Consider the following 25878-nt stretch of genomic DNA (forward strand, 5'->3'; position numbering starts at 1 on the left):
GGACAAGAAGAAGTCTTTGGCAGGTGCGGAAAATACTAAGGGGGCGTCTTATACATCATTTCACAATTGTTTGAAAGTCCAAACCCTTTAAGTCTTACAACAAACGAATAACCAAACAATAACATACCTATCGAGTAATCTACAAATAAAGTTTAAGAAACATCAAAGAATATTATTACTCCCTGTTCCGGTTATTTGTTGTCCATTTTCATATTAGGGTGTCTCAGTCATTTGTTGTCCTTTCTATTTTAAGAATGAACTTCATAAGCAATTTGATCATTCACACTCAATTTGTTCCACTTGTCATTTAGTAATTGGCTCATTCCTCTTTCCTTGATCTTTGTGCCAAAACCAAAGGACAACCATTGACCGGGACGGAGGGAGTAATTCATAGCAATTCCCTTATATATTAGACACTCTCTTATGAATTAAGCCATAAAATTTTGCAAGTATATTTTTAATACACACAAGCATGGAGGAAGAAGAACCCGTTACACCTATGGGTCGCCTATGCCTTCTTCCTGAACATAATCACATAATTTATTGTGCCTTAGGGTTTAAGAACCCTATTGACATAGATGCCCTAAAGCATGAGATCTCCAACTCCATCATGATCAAAATCCCGCGTTTCTCATGCGTCTTAACCGTTGATCCTCATGACGGTTCAGAACACTGGAAAAAAGTCAAAGTTACCCTAGACAACCATATTGTCAATTACAATGGCGGGTCTGATTCTGAAACTGGATCAGATCCGCCTCTGCATAGTAATGATGATGGTCATGATCCTATGTCGGATGATGATATCATAAACTCATATTTGGCTGACATGGCCATCTCATCACCCATGAAGATGGACAAGCCATTATGGGAATTACACATCTTGCATGCACAAAAGTGTATCATCATGAGGGTTCATCATGCTATTGCAGATGGCATGTCATTAATGTCATTGCTTTGGACCATGGGTAAATCACCAAATAATAATAATAATAATAATAATAATAATAATAATAATAATAATAATAATAATAATAATAATAATAATAATAATAATCTTAATTATGCTAATAATAAAGAAGGTTATAATAAAAGCTTGAAAAACATGGGATTATGGAAAAGTTTAGTGTGCATTTGGTATACAATAGTGTTTGGTTTAAAGTTTATTGTAAGGTGTTTGTGGGTGAAAGATAAAGCAAGGGTGATTAGTGGCTTTGTGGGTATGGAGTTTTGGCCAAGGAAGGTTGCTACCGCAAGGTTTAAGATTAGTGACATGAAGGCCATAAAAATGGCCATCCCAAATGCGGTAAGAATAATACTATGTTTTATCTATTTCTATTATAGTATGGTATATGTGACCAGCGGTGGAGTTAGGAATTGACATCAGGGGTCGAGAAATTTAAGCGGGTTAAACTATATGTGTAATAGAATAAACTAGAGAAAAAGTCGGTAGTTTCAACTAAAAGTAAGTTTAAGAAATATTTCCTTGTTCAACGGAGGTGCTTGCTCTTGCTATCCCCACCTAGCTCTACCACTACATGTGACATGTGTATAATATTATGCACTTAATAAGTGTAACTTTTCACCCAACCGGCTTAATTTGTTTCCATTTTGATTATTCATTCACCTATTTTATTTTGATTCTCACGATTATTAATTTAATTAATTTTTATTTTGAGGATGTTTTTATGTTTAGATTGAACCCTGTTTAAATTTTGGTTGGAATTGGAAAAGAGGAGGGAGCCCTCAATTCTCAACAGATAGTGGATGATTTATTCTATCCCATAGTTTGGGTTCCTAGAATATGGAACCACCCCCTACCTCCTACCGGAGATTTCTATTTTAAATTTTGGTCGACGTATTATTGTCCATTATCTCATCTATCCTTGTTTTCGTGAGAAAATACAAAGGTCACAAATTATTCTAGACAGTAAAATAAATTCTAAGGAATACCGGATATACAAGATTAATCTACACCTAAATTAATGAGAAGGCTTAACTCTTATTCTACTTAGATTTTACTTTATTATTTATGAAGAATGTGGTCAATTTCAACATTTTCATTATGTAAAATTGTAAGGTGTACGTTGACGTATCCTAGCGGTTAACATGATGTAATAGGTCAATGTCTAATTCTCTATTTGGCAAGATATTTCAGGTAGTTTATTTGATAAAAGTAGCTTTTTTGACAAAAATTTCAACTACCTTATTTTGTTTGCAAGTGTTTGGCAAGTAGCTCATTTAACCAAATAAGTTATCTGAAATAAAATGCTACCTTAAGTAGTATTTGAGAAACAAGGCACCTGATCTTTTTCTATTTTTCTATTTTACCCATTCAATCTATAATATTAAATGATTATCATATACTTCTACATCATTTCACCAAAAAACAACTAAATTTTAATCTATAATTTGTCGGGACATTTTTTATACAATCAGCTACCTTACCACCTCCTATTCGGCTGCCTTATAGATTACATGTCCAGGTTTTAGTTAACCTTTTAAATTTCAGTTACCTTTTCATATTTAAATTAATTTTATCAAACAGAACCTAAAACTGTTCAAAAAATTTCATTTAGTTCAATATTGTGTTTCTAATGTAATAACTATTGTTGAAATGCAGACCGTAAATGATGTTCTATGTGGAATTGTATGGTGTGGACTCACAAGATACCTAAATATTCAGTATCCTAGAGGTAACCTAGCTAACCAACAATCTATGCTAATTGTTGTTGTTGAAATTGTTATAAGTTGCAGAGAATAGGAATATATTTTGCATAGAAGAATTGGTAAATTATATTAATTGACTTGATTGCAAATTACAAAGGAAGGTACGTATATATAGGTTAAAAACTAACAGCTAGAAAATATGCTAAGAAAGGAAAAGATACAATATTGACATATATACACAAAGTGTCCGTTGGGAGAGCTTGATGTGCGTGATTTGCGGGTTGATCCTATTACCACCCACCCCCCTCCCCTCTCAAGTTGGTGCGTGTAAATTTACGACGCCCAACTTGGATAGAAGATCATTGAACGGGGATCGTCCAAGGGCCTTCGTAAGTATATCAGCCAATTGCACTTTGGTAGGAACGTAGTTCGGCTTGATGGGACCGTTTAGGATTTCATCTCTTATAAAATGGCAATCCACCTCAATGTGCTTGGTGCGTTCATGAAATACGGGATTGCGGGCAATATGGAGAGCCGATTGATTATCGCATGATAGGGCAATGGGCGGACGATGAGCTATACCGAGAGATGTAAGAAGGCCTTTGAGCCATTTGAGTTCGCACACGGTATAGGCCATAGCTCGATACTCGGCCTCGGCCGAGGATTTATAAACCGTAGTTTGCTTCTTTGTCTTCCACGAGATCGGAGAACTCCCGAGAAAGACAATGTACGCCGAGAGTGATCGTCGACTGGTTGGGCAAGTAGCATAGTCGGAGTCGCAATAGGCGTGAAGGAGAAGGTGAGTATTTGAACGAAGAAGTAATCCTTGACCGGGATTGGATTTAAGGTAGCGTACTACTTGGAGAGCCGCTTGCCAATGATCCTGCCTTGGTGATTGCATGAACTGAGCGAGAATATGGACCGAGTAAGTGATCTCTGGTCGGGTAATGGTAAGGTAAACGAGTTTTCCCACTAGATGTCGATAAGGTTGAGCATCATTAAGAATAGGGTAGTCGGACTCGAGTAGATTATGGTTAGGTTCCATAGGGATGGATGCGGGTTTTGAGCCCAAAAGTCCGGTTTCTTGAAGGATGTCTAATGTGTATTTACGTTGAGAGATGTAAATGCCACTTGAGTTTCGTGCTATCTCCAAACCCAGGAAGTATTTGAGGGGACCTAAGTCTTTCATGTGGAAACAATTGCTTAAGTAAGTTTTGAATTGTTGAATCATGTGTGAATTATTCCCGTATATGACAATGTCATCAACATAGACTAAGACATGGATTTCAGCTTCGGGTTGGAGAATGGAGAAAAGGGAGTGATCATAGGGACATTGTGTGAAACCATATTATTTGAGTGCGGAAGCGAGTTTAGCATACCAACATCTTGGAGCTTGACAGAGTCCATAGAGAGACTTGCGAAGACGACACACTTTCCCATTTGAGTTAGATAGAAATCCCGGTGGGGGTTTCATGTAAACTTCTTCTTCAAGGTCACCATGTAAGAAAGCGTTGTGAACGTCCATTTGATGGACATCCCAATTCTTTGCAGCTGCAATGGTTAAGAGAGTACGGACTATGACCATCTTAATTGTAGGAGCAAATGTCTACCCCTTCGATTTGTCGATTGCCCATAATGACAAGTCGAGCCTTATATCGCTCGATGGAACCATCAGCATGATATTTGATTTTGTAGACCCATTTAGAACCAACCAATGGCCTTTTTGTGAGGCGGGAGAGATTCAAGATTCCAAGTGTTGTTGCATTCAAGAGCATCGATTTCATTTTGCATTGCCTCGCGCCATTGTGGAACCTGCATTGCTTCTTTGAAAGAACGTGGCTCGTGATTGTCAGTCACGGCCGCTAGAAAACTTTTATGGTTAGGTGAAAACTTATCATACTTAAGAAAGTTGGAGAGGGGATAGCGAGTACCTGAAGATGGTGATGCAGAGGCGAGGTGAGTGGAGGGACCTATAGGAGGACTAACATAGCCAGAGAGGCGAGTGTTTGGGATCTTAGGACGATGACCTTTTCCCATAGGCTCATTGGTGGTTGATGGTTGAGAGTGAGAAGTGGCGTCTGTTGCCGGGGGTGAAGAGGTCGGACCCGTGGGTGTGGCCTCAGGTGTGGTCTCGGATGTGGTGGCAGGTGTGGTAGTGGTGTCATCGTTGGGAGTCGATATGGGTGAAGTGGTGTCACTAGAAGATGTAGGTGTGGATATGATGATTTGGTCGATTGGGGTGAGACTTTCATCAAGGAACGAGTTGGAGGGTGGAGATGTGTCATGAACATTTAAAGAATGGTACGAAAATTCGTGTTCAAGAAAAATTACATCGCGAGAGGAAAAGTAAGTACCCGTGTCAAGGTCGTAGACAAGCCATCCCTTTTTGCCAAAAGGGTATCCTAAAAAGACACATTTCCGACCACGAGGAGCAAATTTATCATGGGAACGATTTATATTTTTCGCATAGCATAAACTCCGAAAGTGCGAATATGACTCATGGGTGGCGGTTTGTCAAAGAGCATCTCATAAGGAGTCTTACCATTATGAATAGTAGAGGGGGTGCGATTAAGGAGATAGACGGCACCTAAAATGGATTCCCCCCAAAATCGAATGGGTAGACTAGCCTGAAAGAGAAGGACGCGAGCGATATTTAAAATATGACAATGTTTTCGTTCGACTCGGCCGTTTCGTTGAGGGGTGTCAACATTAGAGGTCTGAAACAAAATACCATTTTCGCGGAAAAAATTTTCAAGACTATGAAACTCTCCCCCGTTATCACTACGAAGAACTTTGATATGTTTGTGAAATTGTCTTTCAATCATAGCGAAAAAATTTAAAAGGTTTTGACGGGTGTTACTTTTGCGACGTAATAAATAAACCCATGTAGATCGAGAAAAGTCGTCAACTATAGTGAGAAAATATTTTGATCCACACGACCCATTTTCAGAATACGGACCCCATAAGTCACAGTGTATAATATCAAAAATATTATCAGCAATATTAGAACTTAAGGGGAAGGGAGCACGAGTTTGCTTTGCGCGAATACAAATGTCACAATGCTTACTGTGAAAAGTAGAATGTGAAAAGTTTGTTTTATTAATAAAAGGTAAAAAACGAGAAATATTGGAAGACGGGTGCCCCAAACGACGATGCCAAAGTTCGATGGTGTCAAGATTGCCAATGATATAGGCGTGTACCTTGTCATTCCGAACACCCTTCAAGAAATAGAGCCCCTCACTTTGCTCACCCGCACCAATCACCATCTTCAAGGTACGGTCCTGTATCAAACAAAGTTGTTGGGAGAATTGTATAGTGAGAGAGGTGTCTAATAACAAACTGGAAACAGATATCAAATTACATTGCAAATTTTCGGCATAGAGAACATCTCGTAAAATAAGACGATGCGAGAGATGTATGTCGCCACTACGATTGGCGATAGCCATGTCGCCGTTGGGAAATCCAACGGATAAAGGTGAAATAGAATGTAAATTAGTAAAATGAGAAAGGCAACCCGACATATGGTGCGAAGCACCGGTGTCGATAATCCAAGAGAAAGTAGAAAATTTACCGTTGAGACGATCATTATTGTCGATTTTAAGGTTCTTCCACATTTGGGTTAATTCATCAAGTTCCCGAGCATCAAGAGTATTGAAATCAATCCTGTCCAAATTGTTAAGAGAAGAACGAGAAGTAGAAGCACTATTACCGTTGGTAGAGCCGGATGCTGCGGCCATGTGAGCACGGGGAGTGGAGTTAGCCGTGTTATTTGGCTTGCCACGCTCCTGCTTATTTCGGCGAGGATCAGGAACGAAAACAGCTTAGCTTAGGTCCGTTGCATTGGTATCAATATAGACACGGTCACGGGGTCGATCTCCCCAATATTCGGGCCAATTTCCCATTACACGGAAGCAAGTACGTAAATAATGACCATGCTTTTTACATACGATGCAATATGGGCGATTAGAATTATTATTATGAGAATTATTATTAGCACGATCAGAATAGTCCCGACCCCCTCCCTGACTTGAGTTCGAGGCATGATTAACTTTGGCAGCAAAGGCCATAGGTTCAGGGCGAGTGTCAGTGGTATGTTTAGACAACGATCTAACGCCTTCTTCTTGAAGTAATCGGTTGTAAACAATATTAAGATTGGGAAGAGGGGTTATGCCAATAATTTGGGAACGAGCATTATCAAAACGTTCATCTAAGCTCATTAAAAAATCACGTACCCGATCTTTTTCGCGACGATTCTCGAAAATACTTACCCAGTCACAGGGGCATGATTTGCAAGAACAGGCCGGAATTGCATCATGCTCCATCAATTCATCCCATAGGCTAGTAAGACGACCATAGTACGTCATCAGTGACTCGGTAGGAGCCTATCGACATGTGCTAATTGCTGCCTTTAATCGATAGATGCGAGCCTCATTCTCCTGATTAAATCGTTGACGAATGTTGTCCCAAACTTGTTTGGCTTCGGGACGACAAGAAATGGATTTGGCGAGGTCGGCTTCGATGGTGGCGTATATCCAAGCCGTGACAAGGGCGTTGGTGGAGCGCCAGATTTTGAAGTCGTCCGCCGTTTCTGAAGGTTTGACAATGGTTCCGTCTATATAACTCGGCCATCTTATCTTTAGCAAGAAGGGCGAGACGGAACGCACGAGACCACTCATCATAATTATTTCCATTGAACATAACATATGAGATCTTGGTGCCCGGATTTTCGATTTGAACAACCGAGACCACTGATGAAGTATTGGATTGATTTTGTGTAGGATTTGTCATGATTATAGAAGAAGAAAAGAAAATTGGAAGATAAATGAAGATGAAGAAATATTAGAAGAAGAGCCTGTTTTCTGATACCATGTTATAAGTTGTAGAGAATAGGAATATATTTTGCATAGAAGAATTGGTAAATTATATTAATTGACTTGATTGCAAATTACAAAGGAAGGTACGTATATATAGGTTACAAACTAACAGCTAGAAAATATGCTAAGAAAGAAAAAGATACAATATTGACATATATACACAAAGTGTCCGTTGGGAGAGCTTGATGTGCGTGATTTGCGGGTTGATCCTATTAGAAATAAGGACAAAGTATACATTCCATCCAACAAAAAATTAGTCTACTTCCTTAAAAAGAATAAAAAAAATTGTCTACTTGAATATGTATGTGGCCACGGAACATGAGTAAATATCCTCTTCATTTCTTAAAAGATATGAAAGTTCATTATCTTTCAAGGGTCTGGATCTAATTATGGATAGATTGGGTGGTTGTAAATATACTTCAATAAGAAAAGGTAAATGAATGAAAATGAAATATATAATATAATATGAGTTTATTATAGAGGAAATGGAGAGGATCCAAAATGACGGAACAGTATGTAAACTGAATTGTGATCTAGGATCGATTTAAAATAATAATCAGTTAGTCGTCCTTAAAACGGAGGTATTCCCTCTTAATATTAAAATGGATTCAAGTAGCATCGCATTTAATCATATAAAACAAATATTTTGCTTTTCTCCAAGCATTCTGCTTATGTTTTATTCTTAGAAGTATTATACTTGACACGTCTAAAACTTAAGACGGACATCCGTTTTTAACAAGAACTTGTGAACAATAATAGCTACTACTTCCATGTATTATGTTTCAACATCAACTAATACTACATGAAGTACGAATATTTCAACTTTAATTTAAGTATGAATACTAGGTGTTGATAATGGACTAGCAAAGACAAAACAAGGGGTTGATAATGGATTAGCTGGGATGCTTGCCTCCACTAATAAATAAATGAGATATTCTACATGGTATCCCTCTATTTTTCGACTTTCTACATGGTATCGCTACACTTTTTAAAACATACATGGTACTCCTAATTGTTGTCATGATCACTAAGTGTACCCCTAAACTTTATTTTCCGTCAATTAAACTTAGTTTTAGGCGTTAAGTGATTACGTAAATACGTAACCAAGCTTGTCATTTATCATTCCATGACATAAGGAGTCTATTAGGCTCAATATCCATCTTTGGACGTGATAATTTGGCAGGGAATCAATAAATTTTCCATCAAATTTTTTTTTAGCCCATATATATCAATAACTATTATGATCGAGATGGATGTTGAGCCTAATAGAGTCCTTATGTCATTGGATAATAAATGACATGCTTGGTTACGCATCCAAGTCATCACTTAACGCCTAAAACTGAGTTTAATTGACGAACAATAAAGTTTAGGGGTACACTTAGTGATAATAACAACAATTAGGGGTACCATGTATGTTTTAAAAAGTATAGGGGTACCATGTAGAAAGTTGAAAAATTAAGGGGTACCATGTAGAATATCCCTAAATAAATCAAAAAATTTAATTTTTTTGTTCCTAGTTTTTTTTTTGCCGTAAGGAACTTAAATTAAATAGTAAGGAAAGAGTTTAAATACATCATAGGGGCGGGTCGAGGGAAAGTGGCGTGCTAGCCAAAACAAAGTCTAATGTACAAATGTCCATTACAAATAAAGGGGCGTGCGCCCAAATAAAACACCCATTACAAGGTCTAGTGTCTTTGATGGCGAATTTAGCGAAAGTGCCCGCAACTTTATTCGCTGATCTCTTCTCAAAAATCATCTTCAAAAGCGGTGATGCCTCCAATTGTTCCCTACACTCGAGAATGATGTTAGCATAAGGACCGCAAGGAAGATCACTCTTTAAAATAGCATTGACGACATTAATACAATCCGAAGCAATCACAACATTCAGGGCAAGGGCGCTAGCAAAAAGTAACCCTTCACGAATGGCGAGCACCTCACAAATGAAGGGGTTTGGGGCAACCAAGCGGACAGACCAACACTTAACCCAAGACCCAAAACTATCCCTAGCAACACACCCCACACTAGCAAAGGAGAAAGAGGTGGAGAAGGCCACATCAACATTGACTTTAAGCCAATCACGCGGGGGAAAGGCCCAGCTACCAGGGTAGCAAAAGGCAAAGGGGCGGGAATCAACAGGGTAGAGGGCAAGGGGCACGACTGCTAGCATACACCTAGGCAGCAACTTGGGCAGAGAAAGAGTCGCACATATGAGAAGTGGATAGGGGGAGTTGGAAAAAATATTATCACATCGCCTGATCCAAAGGCGCCAAATAATAAAGGTGAAAAGAGTGTTCCAAGAGGGGTTAGAAGAAGTACAGTTGTCATGGATCCAAGGTTGGAGATCAAGGGCGAAGAAAGATTGCTGAACGTTAAAGTTTGCCCAAATATCGCTAGCGTGGCTACAATCACAAAGGATATGAAGAGTAGACTCGGGGAGGCTACAATCACGAAGGATATGAAGAGTAGACTCGGGAAGGTAGGGGTTGGCACACCGAGTGCAACTGGGAGACGGAAGAATGGATCTTTTAAAAAGAGTGTGATTGTGAGGGAGTTTATCCCACCAAGCGAGCCAGATAAAAACTTTGATCTTAGGTTGGGTGGGTAAGGCCCAAAGCCAAAGCATGTCAACAGAGAAGGAAAGAGGGGGAGGGGAGTTCTCAAAAAAGAAGGAATATGTGGAACCTAAGGAAAACCTATTCTTGGGCGCCGGGGAAGAAGATAGGAGGTCGGGTCTGGGGTGCTCTTGATATGGGAATGGCTAGGATTGAATCAATAACATGGGAAGGGAGGACAAAGTCAAGGGATGCAAGGGACCACTATAACACCCTCACATACCAAGGTGCCTTACCAGGACCAGCCTAGTATGAGAGACTGTTACCATCTCGGTTTATCGAGGTTAGTAGATCAAAAGTAACCATCCCAAAATATTTATTAAAGTATAAAGAGTTAACGATTACATGTTCCAAAATCAAATCTAAAACAAAAGTTCACTAGTACTCAAAACAAATGAATCTAAAGCAGCTAATCTCGTGACAGCGGAAGATAGACTCGAAGTGATGACTCCCCAATCTCGTCCCCATAGCTAAAGACCATCATCACCTGTCACAATATGCTCACCATCCCCGAATGTATCACCACAGATTTTACAAAACAACAACGGGGTCAGTTTACTACATAATCAAAATAAGACGAGTATGAAAAGATAAACAGCTGTTCACCATCCACCTCCAACTCCCAATCACATCATGTAAATGACTACACACTAAAGTGTATAGCCCTGCCAGTGGGGGACCGCAGCCTTGCCCACCAAATCCCCGCTCATCAACGAGCAATAACCCTGTTCATTAATGTGCACATCCCCTCCCGTGGCGGGTTCCATAGAGGGCAAAACTAGGGAAACCAACAACCATCACAACACCAACACCAACCTCCACTCCAACAACAACAGATAATCACAATTTCAATCGTACAAACAATTACCACATAATCTCAAATCAATTAAACAGTAAACCGAGTAGGGAAACCCTACCTTTTCGCAATCTGTTATGCTGCAGCCAATCATACAAATGCACAACGAGTAACACATCATCACCTACAAAAACGATAATCAACAATCAACAACACATACGATGACCAAAACCCTAAACCCCCAAATTAACCCAAACTAGGGTTGGCTAACTTATAAGAACAACAATAAATCGACAATGATAAGACACTTACTACGACGATTGACATGGAATAAGATGCTAGGACCCACAATCGACGACCTTTGCCTTAGAATTGATGAAGATGATTAGAGGAGAATGAAATGTAGTTAAGGTTTTGGAAGAAATGATTTTAGAAACTGACAAACAACTTATATATAATCTCTAATCATTTTAACCAAAACCGCGGAAATAACCCGTAACAGACCGGGCACTCGGCCGAGTACCTGACATACTCGACCGAGTACGACCCACTCGACCGAGTACCAACATGCTCGGTCGAGTGCTGACACTCCAGAACCCAAACTTACGACACCAGAAAACATACTCTGCCGAGTAAGCCCTACTCGACCGAGTCGCCTAAGATCCGAAACCTATAGTATTACAGTCTTCCCTCATTAAAACGAACTTCGTCCCCGAAGTTCACATCCATACCTACGTAGCATGCACACATACCACTCCACCAACCAACACCACTCAACGCTCATCCCCCAACCTTGACACTAACTCACCCAACAAGGCCACCTCAACAACGTCACTCAACTTAGCATCAACCATAGAATAGCCTCTCTAACTTCATAATACCATCGAATACCAACAACATAAGTGTCGCCAACTCTGTCTTACTCCCATAACGCTCACTAGAAAACTCAATACCAAGACAATTCACCAAACAAGATCGACCACCAAAACGAAATGTTACATTCTACCACCCTTAAAACGAATTTCGTCCTCGAAATTTACTCATACACATAAACATCCTCACCCAATCCATCCTTTATTCTACACCAGCACTCAAACTTCCAATTGTACTACAACATGTACAACCATCAAACCCTCTTTGTCGCATCCTCCTCCTCTTAAGATAAATGTTACGTCCTCGTAACTCACCAATACTAGATCCTTAGCTATATCTTCTCATTATCTTCATCACCACCGCATGTCAACGATAACCGCCTATAGCCTCCACACCTACCCTACATCCATTCCTATATCCAAGGCTCTCTTACTCTAGTCGTTCTAATACCTTAATTCATTCGGCACACCACCTAACCTCTACCACAAACGACATACTTCTTTATACATGCACTTATCTCCACAATCATAACTCACGATCCATAATTGTTACATACACTCACACTAAATCCTCAAGTTTTCCTTTTTATTGCCGTAAAACTCATCCATAACTTAACATAATACTATTTCCCAAAATCCTATACTCACTGTCCCAATAAAGATTACAAACCACTTATCGCTTCTGGCTCAGCGCACACTCATTCCACAAAACTCTTGCCACAACTATGCCAACCAATGCCTCCTCTAAAACAAGATCGAAAGTACTCTAACAACTCCTCACCATTGTGTCCCATCAACATGATATCACTATACCATGATTACAACGACCACATGCGTAACTCTCTTCCATATCATACTCTACCCTCACACCCAAGCCGAAACTGGTAAGAAACATCAATAAACAAAACAACAGTCCATTTGTCCAGACCGAAACGCACAGGAAACAACACTAAACAAAACAACAATTTATATAACTGGTATACACTTTCGAAAACTCGTCTCATAAGTATCCCGCCTACTTTACCACAATTGATGACGGCATCGTAACATCGTCATCAACAGCCGCACCGCAACGCGAAAATACTTGTAACACAACACGAAGTATCGTGCCCGGATCGCCACCCGAGGCACAAAAACCACATCAATTGTCATCGTAACTTATACAATCCCGAAGACACTGACTCAGTACAACTTCCTTGACCAGAAGACTTCGTTAAAACCGTGTTACTAGATCACAACGCAACATATTACATGGAATAATAGATAATAACCTTATGAATATCATCCATACTATCACTCATGAGGCCGGAACCTCACACTGTCACTTAAAGATATCATACATACACATACAAGTATAACATATGACGTGGAACACTCATATAACGACTCATAACTATCACACCATACCATTACTCGTGAGGTCAGAACCTCACACAAAGATTTACACACATCATGGACCCATAATCGAATCTAACTAGCCAATCTTGATCACATAAGTTACCACCTGATAAGGCTACCTCTCGCTCGTGCTTAACTCGTATGCCCTTCCTATCACATTCTCCCATTCGCATAACTACCACTTCCTGACAAATGTAACCATACCATTAATACTTAACTACTAGCACCCGCCTCCTATAACCACCTTTCATACCCCCTCACAACCATACATATCAATCAGTCTCCACAAAATCAACCCCTTTAGAACAACTAACTTCTCTATATAACATCATCCTCCACCACTAGTGACAACACTACGACACTACCATCCTTCATATGACTACTCTCTTACTATCACTTCTTAATATAACAATCGTTTCCTCTCTTTGGTTGTCATCCCAACAACGAACATCAAATCCACCAACAAAATTTACTTCAACATTCTTTCCAATTCTATCCTTTATCATATCGTCACCTAACTCTCCACCAAAATCTCATATCGTGCAAACACTCTACCAGCTTCTTATTCCCTTAATACCTCGAAACTCACGGCTAACATATCGTCCTGAACTCCTATATAACCATTAACCCACACCCTCTCATGATGCTATCGTACATTTTCATGATTCCTTACTTTCATGTTCCTTATCTTTGGTCAACGTTCTCTCAGCTTAATTCCATCCAATAATACCAATTAATGATTCATCTCCTTCCTTCTTCTAACTAACTCTTTATTAATCCGGTTACCTTCTTGTTGCCCCACAACTCAAATCCCATTCCTTTATATTAATATCTTCTCATTCTTTCTTATCACTGATCATCTCTCATCGTACTACTCACTCACACTTGTCACCATCAAGTCCACACAACTAACGGTTACTCTTCAATTAGTTGTGTCTCCTTTTCGTATCCCTAGAAACCAAAAATTCACCTCACACCGTTAATTGCCCAAAGAATTACACACTAGGCTCACCTCTTGATAATCCAAATTCCCAAACTCGGCCACTATCTACACATCGCGGCATAACTCGATCTCACTATACACCATTCGTTTCCATCCCTTTATAACGACCTTCCACCACTTATATCTTTAACCAACACAATCCTAACCGTCTCCCTCCATAAATCCTTACACATCCTAATTTTCCACTACTCGCATTCCTCATCTCAATCTTTGCATTCTCACGTTTCTTTACACTTACATCACCCATCCCCCTATACACTTACTTTTATATTACTCAACATGCGACTATATCACTCACCACATCTCATAAAACATGCTCTCTGCCTCGATAAGCTTTTTAATCTTTCCTTTCCTTTGCTACTATCCCTCACAACCACATATAACTCATGTCCTCCCTACCCAACACATATCCCTCATAAGTCGACATTCCCCACTTCATAGCATCTGGTAACTTACGTATCAAGACCGTCACAAATGTAAAAGAATGCTTTAAGACCCAAAACATACGTGTGCACATAACCTACGACTCAAAATATATGTAAGAACATAGCCGCCGATTCAAAACAACCGCGCAAAGAGGTACTCGGTTGAGTGCATGAAGTACTCGGTCGAGTACAGAACACTCAGTCGAGTAATGAGACTACTCGGCCGAGTTCACGACTCCAGAAGCTGAACAAAATTATCACGGGAAGATAACTCGGCCGAATATAGGTTACTCGGTCGAGTATTAAAGATACTCGGCCGAGTAGGGCCTACTCGGTCGAGTACCGTCACGGTTCTCAGCAACATCCAGTTTTCGTAAAACAGTCATATCTCACTCGTTACTTGGTCATTTTGGGCGCGTAACCTATTGTGAGAATCGTAAGAAGACAAGCTATCACCTCAAATTGAAATTACAGCAATATCATTTCTAGAACTCGACTTATGACCAAATAAAGACAGCCTTACCGAAATCAAACTCCACACAATTCACTTTTTCTTTCCCAAACAACTTAAACAACAACAAAGCGAACACAAACAACTCAATACTTTTAAAAACAGTATACTAGATAATGAGCTTTTATCATACCAACATCTTATGCACATGATTCTATTACCAAACAAACAAAACATACTTTTTTTTTTCTACTATCATGCCACACTATCATCTCCACTTTTCGCAACACATAAAGCCACTTAACCATCTCATCTCGAACCACAACATGCATATCATACAATAAGACATAAACACAAACACAAGCATACACCGATTCCCACAACACACCTCGTAGTGACCAGCTTGAACTTGTATGGGTAACATTGCGATTTCAAAACGTCTATCAAACCTTTGCGGTAGCTCCAAACAATTCCTACCCGGGTTCATTTTAATTATTCACCCTAAGTTCATTTGTTCATTGGTTTCGGGTTCCAAAAACATGGCTTTGATACCACTTTGTAACACCCCCGCATACCAAGGTGCCTTACCAGGACCACCCTAGCATGAGAGACTGTTACCATCTCGATTTTCCAAGGTTAGTATATCAAAAGTAACCATCCCAAAACATTTTTTAAAGTATAAAGATTTAACGATTACATGTTCCAAAATCAAATCCAAAACAAAAGTTCACTAGTACTCAAAACAAATGAATCTAAAGCAGCTAATCTCGTGACAGCGGAAGCAAGACTCGAAGTGATGACTCTCCATTCTCGTCCCCATAGCTAAAGACCTTCATCACCCGTCACAATATGCTCACCATCCCCGAATGGATCACCACAGATTTTACAAAACAACAACCGAGTCAGTTTATTGCATAATCAAAATAAGACAAGTACGAATAGATAAACAGCTGTTCACCATCCACCTCCAACTCCCAATCACATCATGTAAATGACTACACACTAAAGTGTGTAGCCCCGCCAGTGGGGGACCGCAGCCTTGCCCACCAAATCCCCGCTCATCAACGAGCGATAACCATGTTCATTAATGTGCACATCCCCTCTTGTGGCGGGTTCCACAGAGGGCAAAACTAGGGCGTGAAACCACTCCCGCAAGTGACTCTACTCAGCCGAGGACGCGCCTCGCGAACATCACCAACAACCATCACAACACCAACACCAACCTTCACTCCAACAACAACAGATAATCACAATATCAATCGTACAAAAAATTACCACATAATCTCAAATCAATTAAACAGTAAACCGAGTAGGGAAACCCTACCTTCTCGCAATCTATTATGCTGCAGCCAATCATACAAATGCACAACGAGTAACACATCATTACCTACAACAACGATAATCAACAATCAACAACACATACGATGACCAAAACCCTAAACCCCCAAATTAACCCAAACTAGGGTTGGATAACTTATAAGAACAACAATAGATCGACAAGGATAAGACACTTACTGCGGCGATTGACACGGAATAAGATGCTAGAACCCACAATTGACTACCTTTGCCTTGGAATTGATGAAGATGATTACCGCGGAAATAACCCGTAACAGACCGGGCACTCGGTCGAGTACCTGACATACTCGACCGAGTACAACCTACTCGACCGAGTACCAACATGCTCGGTCGAGTGCTGACACTCCAGAACCCAAACTCACGACACCAGAACACATACTCGGCCGAGTAAGCCCTACTCGACCGAGTCCCCTAAGATCCGAAACCTGTGGTATTACAACCACATCCCATCATGAATGATTGAGCTCACCTTAGCGTTGTCAGAGGTAGGGTTAAAGGGGCCAGAGATGATGTGTATCAAAGGCCTAAGATCAGACCAAGAGTCGTTCCATATGGAGATAGAAGAGCCGTCACCTACAGACTAGGTAAGGTGCTTCTTTAAGGTACGCCAGCCTATTCCTACATTTTTCCAGATATGGGAGCTAGCTTTGAAAGAGGTGGGGTGGGGGTCAGTTACTTACTTTGAATGGCACGGGAAGCAAGAGAAGACTTATTAACAAGAATCTTCCAACTTAACTTCGTGGAGAAGGAGTCATTAAGAGGGCGGACAACTCTGATTCCTAGACCACCAAGGGCCATAGGTTTGGTAACCAAATCCCAGCTACTGAGGTGGAGCTTGTTGGAAGAAGATCCAGACCAAAGGAAGGACCGAGTGATCTTGTCAATCTCAGAGAGAATGGAAGAGGGGAGCCTAAGGCATTGCATGATATGAGATGTGATAGCATTCAAGGTAGATTTGATCAGGCAAATCCTACCAGTCCTAGAAAGGAACCTAGTCTTCCAATTTGCAAGTTTTGCATTGAGTGAATCAAGAATAAAGTGAAGGTCAGCTCGCTTGGGCTTCCCTCACCCAAGGGGGAACCCAAGGTAAGTGCAAAGGTGTGGACACGGGGGGCCCACGGGGGCGCTTAGGAAAATAAGTGTTTGCATTTGTGGAGTCGCTACCAATTTATTGTGAAAAATTGGAAACCGTTTGAATACCTCGCGTCATGTCAAGACACAAAGTAATGACATGGACACCAAGAACTCGTTACCCTTAGCATTCTATGTCTAGAATGACTCTCGTGGATGCCAATGAACACGGATGTTCACAGAGATCTGGAGTAAGGGATGAGGGTACATATTAGGAAGATCTTTTGATCGAATAATCCCGCCCGCCTCGATAGCGGCCTCTACTAATGATTAGGGAAATTATCTATACTTTATATGTTGTCGATTATATGCATGCAATGCAACATCCAACGTTTTGATCCTAGCATGTGAGATTAGACTAAGTCGGTGAACAAATAATTTAGCATACATTGGGACGAAGTAAGGGTTTAGAATTAATTACATGTGAAAATAAGTAAATAAAACATCCAATAAATACAATAATAAATAAATTGCGATAAATAAAATTACAATAATTACAACGAATTAATTGATTTACGTCAAAAATACATTTAAAACGGATAATTTGAGAAAAGAAAAGGAAAATAATTAAAGTTAGAAAACGGACAGATTAGCGGTGATAATACGAATAATAGTCGATTAATACGTAAACTAACGAATTAGGTCAAAGCAATAACGGAAGTTCAGAGACGGAACTCAACTCGGAACAGGCGCAACAGTGCTGTGTCCCTTGGAAGAGGCGCAGTGGTCACTGCGTCTGTTCCTGAGGTGAGTTCTGGCTGTGAAACCGGAACTGCATGTTGTTAATGTTCGTTGGTGAATTTAATGATCGATTATTGAATATTTGATTCGGGTGAAAGTGATTTAACAGATTATTTACATATGAATTTGGTCATAAAAACGATAAAACATGAGATAAAACTAATTAAGACTATTATAACTAATTAAAACAAATTACAAACAAATTAAAGTTAGTAAAAACGAATTAGGTTAAATTGAAGATGGAAACGATGTGAAAGACAGATGAAAACATGTACAAAAGGTTGAATCTCATAAACTTGATATGAACGAATCGAGTCTCTAAAAATCCGGGTTTGATGTTAATGACGAAATCCAGCAAATATGAATTATTAGGGATTTTAGTCGGATTAGAATGATAAATTATTTAAGAACTATGTATTAAAATTATTATACGAACGAAATAAGAGGAAAAGACGAAAAGACGAAACAAAAGAGACGAATTAATGGAGAACGAAGGAAGAAGAAGAAAAGCAGGAACTGCGGCAACCCCAGGAAGAGGCGCAACAGATGCTGCGACCCTTCGAAGAGGCGCAGCAGTTGCTGCGTTTCTTCTCGACGTCTGTCTTCCGTTAATCCGTAAAACAATTTGATAAAAGGGTTTTTAGAAATCGTTCTTAAGCATATTTTTGACGTAAACCTTACAATAATAAAATACAATAATAAAAGATGGGATTTACACCCTCAGACTTACATGTTAGCGTCGCGAGATTTAACTAAATCGGTTTTTAGTGGTAACTCGACTCGATCTTTAATGCAAGTATGAAAGTGCCCTTGAAAAAGGATTTAAAAACAAATTGAATTATTGATTATGGTGTAGTTGGTCAAATTAGTCGGTCATGCAAAACGAGACTGGTACTCAGAAGGATCTGAGCTTACGTGGTCGAAAGTTCAAGCACGTAGACGTCAATAAGCAAGAGCGCGGTCTTAGAATGCAAAGGGAGAAGAGAAGGGCGGACACTCGAGTGAAAAATATGTGAGGCAAAGGCCTCTATTTATTCTAATCACGGAATTAGGGTTTAGGAAAAGAAATAGGAAAGAAAGATCCGAAAACAACCGACTTAGGTTGAAATACGGAAACTTGGACAAAAAGAAAGCCCTGAGAAAAGGCGCAGCAGGTGCTGCGTCCCTTGGAAGAGGCGCAGCACTTAATGCGTCCTTTCTCGGGTAGGTTCTTTCTGCGCGTAGAAAACGCGTTTGACAGTCTGTCGTATTTTAGGCATAACTTTCTCTACAAGACTCAGATTAAGGTGATTTTTGGTGGCGTTGGAAAGCTAAGAGAAAGATCTAGAACTTTCTGTGAAATAGGCCTGACCCAAAAAAAGTCGTTATGACCTCGTAAAACGGGCCTAAATGTCGGGTTGTCATTTTAGTTAAATGAAATGCACATTTTGTAATGTAAACTTTATGTTTAGCCCAAAGAAGTGATATGAGACTCAAAATGAGATATACCCATAACATTTATGACGTCCTAACCTTAGGTAGATAAGCACATAGCTTTTGACTCGGGATTTGACGGTTTTAGGAAATAAAGACGGTTTTTGACCCGGACTCCAAATGAACTCTAATTACTGCCAAAACGATCGTAATGACACCTAGATGACGACCATGAGGTAGACACAAGTGTATGAGTTACTGTTTATTAACCGATTTACGAAACGTCATAAAATCATGACATATGCTAAACATGCGGCCCAATCATCACTGGGTGTTTGGCGGGAGGTGCAGAAATGAGGTATCTACACAAGGTTCTTAGCACGCTTAATGCCTAAGGAGGCTTCAAACATGTTAATGTCCTCAAGAGGGGTGAGTTTAGAGAAAATAATCTTGCTCTTCAGCCTATTGATTTTTTTGACCCGAGGAAGAGCAGAAAGAAAGAAGAGTGTCGTGGAGAGCACACAAGTTTTTTTTCCGAAGAGCGGCCAAAGAGAAGAATGTCATCGGCAAAGAGAAGGCGGTGGGAGAAGAAGGCACCTCCTTTCCCAAGAGGGAACGGGGTCCAATCATTGTCAAGGCAAGAGAGATGGATGAGGTTAGAAAGAGCTTCCATGCAAATGATTAAGATGTACGGGAAAAGAGGATCCCCTTGTCTAATTTCCCTAGACGGGAGGAAGGTGGTCGACAGGGTGCCATTAAGGATGACATGTGTACTAGAAGAAGTAATACAACTCATGATGAGGGTGATAGTGTCATGGTCAATGTGGGCAGAGCAGAGGCAAGAGTACTGGATGAAGTCCCATTCTAGACGGTCGAAGGCTTTCTCTAAGTCAAGCTTAAGAGTGAACCACCCAACCGAACTTTTGGAAGTATGCATGAATGGAGGATCTCAGAAGCGACAATGAAGCTAGTGTCAGTGCCCCTTCCAGGGATTGAACTGCCTTGGTTTGGGGAGATGATGTTGTGGATAAGAGGCTTGAGGCGATTGACAATGATCTTAGTGACAATTTTATAGGTAGTATTACATAGGCTAATAGGTCGGAAGTTGGATCAAACTTTTTGTTCCAAGTTTACCCTAATGTATTAGTATTTCGCTTCTCCTAAAATGTATCACTGGCTCCATAATTAAAAATCAACGTATCAACACCTGGTTATGCCTTAGAGTGACCTGTTTATAAGAGACATACAATTAAAAGTCGAGTTATTTTAACTTAGAGTAAATTATCAGTTACACCCACGCTTAATCGACTTTTTTACATTTACTCCCACGTCAAATGTTTTTAATAATTTACACCAAAATTATTTGCTCGGGTTATATTTTGCACCCAATACCATTTTCAGGCGAAAAAAATAATGAAGTGACGATTTTGACCCCCGCGTCTATCATCTCTATTTCCCGTCATACATGAACTCCCCCAAACCACGGCGCTCACCGCCACCACCTCCTAGATCCTCCAGGCCTTACCATAGTACATCACCCACATCACCACCACAGACTCACAGTTGACAATCACCATCAACCCATTGTTGGCAAAATCGTTCGCCTTGGTCACTCACTCACTCTCCCTCATCTTTTTGGGTGCCTTGTGCGTGGATCTGGTGGTGGCTGGAGGAGTAATTCCGAGCGGTGGAGATGTAGATTTGGTGGTGCATGGTTGAAGGAAGGGAAAATATGCGACGGATGGGCAGTTCGCCGACGACCACCAATAATGTTGGTGGTGGGCCAAGTCGAGCGTGGTATGGCTGGTGGGGGTTGGGTGGATAGTTGGGGCGTGTTCAGGGTGAGGGAGGGGGTTGGATTTGGAAATCAAGGGTGGGGGTAAAATCGTCATAAAATTATTGTTTTACCGAAAAATGTTGAATTTTGACGGAAATATGGCCTAAAAATGGTATTGGGTGCAAAATATAACCTGAGCAAATAATTTGGGTGTAAATTATTAAAAAAAATTGACGTGGGAGTAAGTGTAAAAAAATGGATTAAGCCTGAATGTAATTTATAATTTACTCTTTAACTTATTGGGCCCACAAAAGGCAAAATGAAACAAATACGGAGTATCTCATTTTGTAATACAATTAAGTTATGTTCAACCTCGACCTACTTTAATTTGCTAATTAATTTTATTCAACATTCTATATAAATCAACTATTAATGTAAATTAAAGTCTTAGATATTCATCTTTTTATTAGTACAAAGTGTTAGGATTCAAAGTTCGGTCGTTTTAAAGAAAATTTAAAAAGGCATTTTTATAGTTGTTTAACGATCTAAAATAAACGAAAGTAAAGAACATTAATATACTTGGTGCTTATTTTCCAATGTTGATGTTGCTACGTGTACCAGATACATCAGCCCGGCGGAGACGGAAGGGCTATTAGGGGCAAGCGTAACCCCCCAAACTTTTATTAAAACTTTCTAAAGTTTTAAATTTATCTTATTATATTACTCATTCACACATTAACTCTTAAATTTTTTTGACTGCAACTAATAATCCTAGTTCTTGTTATTGCATACATGCCATTTTTTGCCTCCTTTGCTCGCTTACAATTCATTGAAACGGAGGAAGTAATGAATTTCCTAACTCTATTGTTATCGTTTTACCATTATCGTGAAGGAAATAGCAAGTGAATTAAGTTTCTTACTATAATACTTTCTATATTAGATTTGCAAGATGGAGTGCAAATTACTGGATTGTGCCCTTATAATCTAAGACAACAACCAGGAGTTCAGGTTTTTCTCTATTTATAACAGTAATAAATGGTTTTAAGTATATGAAATACAAGAGTAAAACTCTAAAGAAAAAAGGAGTAACTTTCCTTGATTATGTCAAGCAACTTTCCTTGGCCGCCTGACGATTAAGGTTTAGAGTAAAAGGCCTTGAGAATATGGGTTCGACTCCCCCCTTGCCACATAAATCAGTTTTTTCTAGCGAATTATTATGGCAAATCGCTTAGCGCATGAGTGACTTGTTTCCCAAGCAAATTTCCAAAAATCCCAATCTTACGTGGACCCATTTTAAGTAATATGGGGTAGACTTCAACTCAACGCTATTTTAATAATTTCTTTCGTTTTAAGCCCTATATATGAAGGAAGGAAAAAAAAAACTCTTTCCTTTAACTAATGACAATTTTCATATTTTCTTTCCGGAAAATACACGCAGTGCTCTTGAGGTTTGATATTTTTCCCAAAATACCCAATATTTTGATCCGGAAAACTTTAAGAGGCCATAACTCGTGTTTACGAGTTCAGAAAGTAATTTTTTTTTTCAAATCGATCATCTTTCCGAGAGCTACGATTTGAAAAAAAAATTGTTGTATTTGGATCCCGTGGCTAGGAGTTTTTGTATGTCAATTTTTTTGACCGAACAAACTTTGAGTGACCATATCTCTTGATCACGAATTCCAAACTCGACAATTTTTTTTCAAGTCGTAGTTCTCGGAAAAATGATCAATTTGAAAAAAAAAATCGACACTTTCTGGGCTCGTAAAACGAGTTATGGCAGGGGCGGATGCAGGAATTTAGGTTTGGGGTTACACAATTTTTTTAACCATGATTCTGATATTACTTTGCGCTTATTTACACATGTGTACTCTTTTATCGCCATACATACACGATCAAATATCGCAAAAGACTACATATATGTTAATAAAATATTGGAAATAAATATAAATCTGACATAGATAATTAGCTAAAAAATTATAACGTAGTCATTTTTGCGAAAAAAAATTGGCACTTTTTTCATTGTTAAGTAACCTTTCTCCTATTTTTAAAGCTAATAAAGACCAAAAAGCAAAATAAAGTAGCTAGTGGGAATCGAACCCGGTACTGCATGCAAAAACTCCTCTACACTTATCACTAGACTATTAACTTTCCATTGCATATAAAGAGAACTAACTGATATATATATAACTGAACTTTTTGGGTCACGTGATGACACTTGCCCTCACTATCCCTCCCCCCGATCCGCCCCTGAGTTATAGCTTCTTAAAGTTTTCCGAATAATAAAATTGGATATTTCGTGCAAAATATCAAACCTCAGGGACACCGCGTGCATTTTTGTTTTCTTTTCCTTTTTATGCTATAAATGAATTAATATATGAATAATTTCGAATTTCTAAATTTTCTTATCCATGCATGGTGACGATACAATTGCACGTTGTTCGTGATTAGGATATGGCTTCCATGTTAACAAAGAATACAAGGACACCATGGGGAAATCGATTCTCAGTGATTCTTCTACCATTTGTTTACATGAAAAAGAGTTTAGAACCTCTTGCTTATGTTACACTTGCTAAAGAGATGATGGATAAAAAAAAGCAGTCCATGGAAGCTCGTTTGTCTTACAATGTTGTTAGCCTAGGCTCTTCTTTGCTTGGTCCCAAGGTATTACTTCTATATATCGTTTCGTTTTAAATGTCGTTTTAAGATTTTCACAAGAATTTTAAAAAATTATTGAAAATAGAAAATGAAACCTGGATCTTTGTATCAAGTCTTATTTTCGAGTTTTAGTCATATACTAATAAATTTTGATTTCTAAGATGTTGTATGAGAATTTGTTATTGGAGGAGGGTAAACTCATTAGAAATGCACAATGACAATAAAATGAAATAAATTTTTCTTGCAAACGACATATAAAACGAAACAGAGGAGTATCATTTTAATTTATTTTCTAATTCATTATTAAAACAACATATAATATACTCCGTACCTCGCTCCTTTGTCCGGCCCGTAAATTGTTACAACATATATATACATGGAAAACCCTAAAACAACAATTAAAAAGAAAAGTATTATCTTTTGTAAAACGACACGAGAGAGTACATATCTAAGTTGATACAATAATAAGACATGCGGTTTTATACAAAAAAAAGGGTCTTACTATAAAGGGATGGTATATAATTTGTTGTAATTATATTGCAGGTTGCAGGCTTCTTTTATTACAATCTTTTTTGTAATACAAGCTTTTTCATATCAAATATTGCCGGTCCATCTGAATTAATTCTGATTGGTGGCAACCCAATAACTTCGATTAGCGTTACATGTTCTAGCCAACCTCATGTAAGTCTTCATTTTCTTCGACTAATCACGTCCGTAGTTGAGTATAACTAATACGGAGTAATATTTTTAACCCGACGAGTATAACTCGTTTATTTGTAATGTTAAAAGTACAACGATATGATTCATTTTGAAACTCATTCGAACGATTAAAAATTACTACGTACTCTGTAGTAAATATTCTATAAAACTGTAATATAATTATCGTTAAACCGGCTTATACAAGTATTTGATTTGTGTGGTGTAGGCATTAACAATGCACATGGTGGGATATGAAGGATGGGGAAATTTGCAAATTCAAGTAGCCAAAGATGTGATTCATGACCCAAATATGTTGGCCAAGTGCTTTGAAAACGCATTGCTAGACATGAAGGCAGCTGCACAACATTATTGTGACCATGTCACTACAATGCCTAAACCAAATTAGTTGCAACCATTAAAAATGTTCCAAGTAATAATAATCACATACAATAAATATTAAAATTAAAATATGGACCATCTTTTGTACTATTATGTATAAATAAATTTTGGCTTGACAAGTGTCAGAGAAGTGATTGCTTAGTACTAGCTTATTTTCGACTACAAACTATTTACGTTAAATAAATATGGTTTGTTGAATAACTTATTTATCGAAGTTAGTATAGAATGTAATAAATCGAAGATGAAACGATCAATAAAAGGGTAAAGTATCATCACTAGCTAGAAAAAAAAGTATTCAACATTAAGACTTCAGAGAAAAAAAATATTAAACTACTACTTACATAGATGAGATTAATATCCTATTTCAATACTAAATATTCTTTCTTAAGATATAAAACGTATAATCTTGCTAAGGTTTTTAACTGGTTCTACATTAAAAGCGTATTAGTGGGCGATCCCTAACTAGCACGATACCCTTAATAATTAAGTGTGAACTTCTTATCATTTCAAATTGTTGAGGTTGACCTATTTGTCTATTTTCACTTGTATTTTTCTATGCATTATCAATTTATCATTGTGCCATCCTTTTGGATGGGGATTGTGATTGTC

The 25878-nt window shown here is 38.8% G+C and overlaps 1 protein-coding gene across 1 annotated transcript; it reads left to right on the forward strand.

Annotated features, from left to right (window-relative positions):
• Positions 1–461: 461 nt before the first annotated feature.
• Positions 462–25463, forward strand: LOC141646447 (wax ester synthase/diacylglycerol acyltransferase 5-like). Its single transcript, XM_074454332.1, has 6 exons — positions 462–1303; positions 2621–2693; positions 22457–22524; positions 23965–24177; positions 24715–24852; positions 25097–25463. The coding sequence occupies exons 1-6, from the start codon at positions 473–475 to the stop codon at positions 25274–25276; spliced, it is 1503 nt and encodes a 500-aa protein (XP_074310433.1). The 5' UTR covers positions 462–472; the 3' UTR covers positions 25277–25463.
• The last annotated feature ends 415 nt before the right edge of the window (positions 25464–25878 follow it).

Source organism: Silene latifolia, chromosome 3 (assembly GCF_048544455.1).
Source record: "Silene latifolia isolate original U9 population chromosome 3, ASM4854445v1, whole genome shotgun sequence".
Taxonomy (NCBI): domain Eukaryota; kingdom Viridiplantae; phylum Streptophyta; class Magnoliopsida; order Caryophyllales; family Caryophyllaceae; genus Silene; species Silene latifolia.